Below are 2500 nucleotides of genomic sequence, written 5' to 3' on the forward strand. Positions count from 1 at the left end.
ACATCACATCAAAACAATCCCAGGGGTAGTTTCTATCTTAGATAGATTGACAGTTGACAGGTGATCTTAAGCAAGGTCTTTTGGTGTGTGTGTGTAACTGAGGTGAGGCACTCTTCACTACCACTAGTGCTGTCGAATATCTGACTGGTTAGTCAAGTCTGGCAAGTCAAATTGTGGGGCTACTGTTTGCAACAACTTGATGTCTGTTTCACATGCATGTGTGTGTGTGTGTGTGTGTGTGTGTGTATATATATATACTGTATATATGTGTGTGTGTATGTGTGTATATATTGTATTTGTATGTAGGTATGCACCTATATATGTATGTGTGTGCGTCTGTGAGCACAAAAGTACTTATCTGTACTTCACCCAATCTACCGTATATATCTTTGTATATGTAACCGCTGTGCCCTCCCCATCCCTCCCTCCCCCCTCCCCCCCCCCCCCCCCCCCCCCCCCCCCCCCCCCCTCCCCCCCCCAGATGCCCGGTGGCAGAGCTCCACGACCTGTTCTGTAAGAAGCTGCAGCAGTGCTGCGTGCTGTTCGACTTCCTGGACTGCGTGGCCGACCTGAAGGGCAAGGAGATCAAGAGGGCCGCCCTCAACGAGCTGGTGGAGAGCGTGGCGACCAGCAGGGGCATCCTCATAGAACCACTGTACCCCGAGGCTATCAAGATGGTGAGGAGGGAGGGGCGGGGAGGGGAGGGAGGGAGGGAAAGGGGGAGGGAGGGAGGGAGGGAGGGGAGGGAGGGAGGGAGAGAGGGAGGGAGGGGAGGGGAGGGGAGGGAGGGAGGGAGGGAAGGGGAGGGAAAGGGGGAGGGAGGAGGGGGAGAGAGAGGAGGGGGGGAGAAAGGGTGAAAAAGTTACACATGGATAAGCTGTTAGGATAAAAGTAAACAGATACAGAAAGGAAAGAGAAGACAGAAGTTAGGAGAGATAGAGAGAGGGCTAGAGAGAGGGATAGAGAGAGAGGTGGAGAGAGAGGGTGAGAGATAGAGAGAGAGAGGTGGAGAGAGAGAGAGTGAGAGAGATAGACAGAGAAGGGTAGAGATAGTACTAGAGAGAGAGGGAGGAAGAGAATGATGTATAGGGAGAGGGGAGAGAGGAGCTTGTCATTGAAGTCCACCTTCAGGCTGTCAAGATGGTCAGACAGGTGGATGGAGGGATGGAAGGAGGGAGGGGGGAAGGGACTGGACAGGGCACAAGGGAAGCTAGGTGGTTGAAGGTAGAGGGTCATGGAGAAAAGGGAGATGACATGTGAACGAATGATGGGAAGAATGTGAAAGTATTGGGAAAGAAGAGGTATTGTCATGTTCTGAGCTTTCTCTTTTCCATCCATCCATCCCTCTCCTCCCTTGGTTTCCTCCTATCCTCCACCCATCTTCCTCCCTGTTTTACTCCTCTCTTCCCTCCCTCCTGCCTCCATCCCTCTCTTCCCTGACTTACTCCTCTCCTCCATCCCTCTATCCCTCTCCTCCCTCGCTTCCCTGGTTACTCCTCTCCTCCATCCCTCCATCACTCTCCTCCATCCCTCCATCCCTCTCCTCCCCCCCCCATCACTCTCCTCCATCCCTCTCCTCCATCCCTCCATCCTCTCTCCTCCTCTCCTCCATCCCTCCATCCCTCTCCTCCCTCCCTCCATCACTCTCCTCCATCCTCCATCCCTCTCCTCCCTCCCCCATCACTCTCCTCCATCCCTCCATCCCCTCCTCCTCCCTCCCTCCATCACTCTCCTCCATCCCTCTCCTCCCTCCCTCCATCCCTCTCCTCCCTCCCTCCCTCCCTCCATCACTCTCCTCCATCCCTCCATCCCTCTCCTCCATCCTCCGTCCCTCTCCTCCTCTCCTCCATCCCTCCGTCCCTCTCTCCTCCTCTCCTCCATCCCTCCATCCCTCTCTCCTCCTCTCCTCCATCCCTCTCCTCCCTCCCTCCCCTCCCTCTCTCCTCCTCTCCTCCGTCCCTCTCTCCTCCTCTCCTCCATCCCTCTCCTCCCTCCCTCCCTCCCTCCCTCCATCACTCTCCTCCATCCCTCCATCCCTCTCCTCCCTCCCTCCATCCCTCTCTCCTCCTCTCCTCCATCCCTCCGTCCCTCTCTCCTCCTCTCCTCCATCCCTCCATCCCTCTCTCCTCCTCTCCTCCATCCCTCTCCTCCCTCCCTCCCTCCCTCTCTCCTCCTCTCCTCCGTCCCTCTCTCCTCCTCTCCTCCATCCCTCCATCCCTCCCTCCATCCCTCTCCTCCCTCCCTCCATCCCTCTCCTCCCTCCCTCCCTCCCTCCCTCCATCACTCTCCTCCATCCCTCCATCCCTCTCCTCCCTCCCTCCATCCCTCTCTCCTCCCTCCCTCCATCCCTCCGTCCCTCTCTCTCTCTCTCCTCCTCTCCATCCTCCCTCCCTCCATCCCTCTCCTCCTCTCCTCCATCCCTCCATCCCTCTCCTCCCTCCCTCCATCCCTCTCTCCTCCTCTCCTCCCTCCCTCCATCCCTCTCCTCCTCTCCTCCATC

The 2500-nt window shown here is 57.2% G+C and overlaps 1 protein-coding gene across 1 annotated transcript in view; it reads left to right on the plus strand.

Annotated features, from left to right (window-relative positions):
• The window catches only part of ppp2r5b (protein phosphatase 2, regulatory subunit B', beta), a gene marked incomplete at both ends in the record, with an annotated part of 24346 nt that overhangs the window by 10823 nt on the left and 11023 nt on the right, over nucleotides 1-2500 (plus strand). Inside the window, one exon of the mRNA XM_080544062.1 lies at nucleotides 482-677. Within this exon, the coding sequence (XP_080400188.1) occupies nucleotides 482-677 (196 nt within the window). The remainder of the gene's footprint in view (nucleotides 1-481; nucleotides 678-2500) is intronic.

This window comes from Nansenia antarctica, assembly GCF_963989245.1.
Source record: "Nansenia antarctica genome assembly, chromosome: 13".
Lineage (NCBI taxonomy): Eukaryota > Metazoa > Chordata > Actinopteri > Argentiniformes > Microstomatidae > Nansenia > Nansenia antarctica.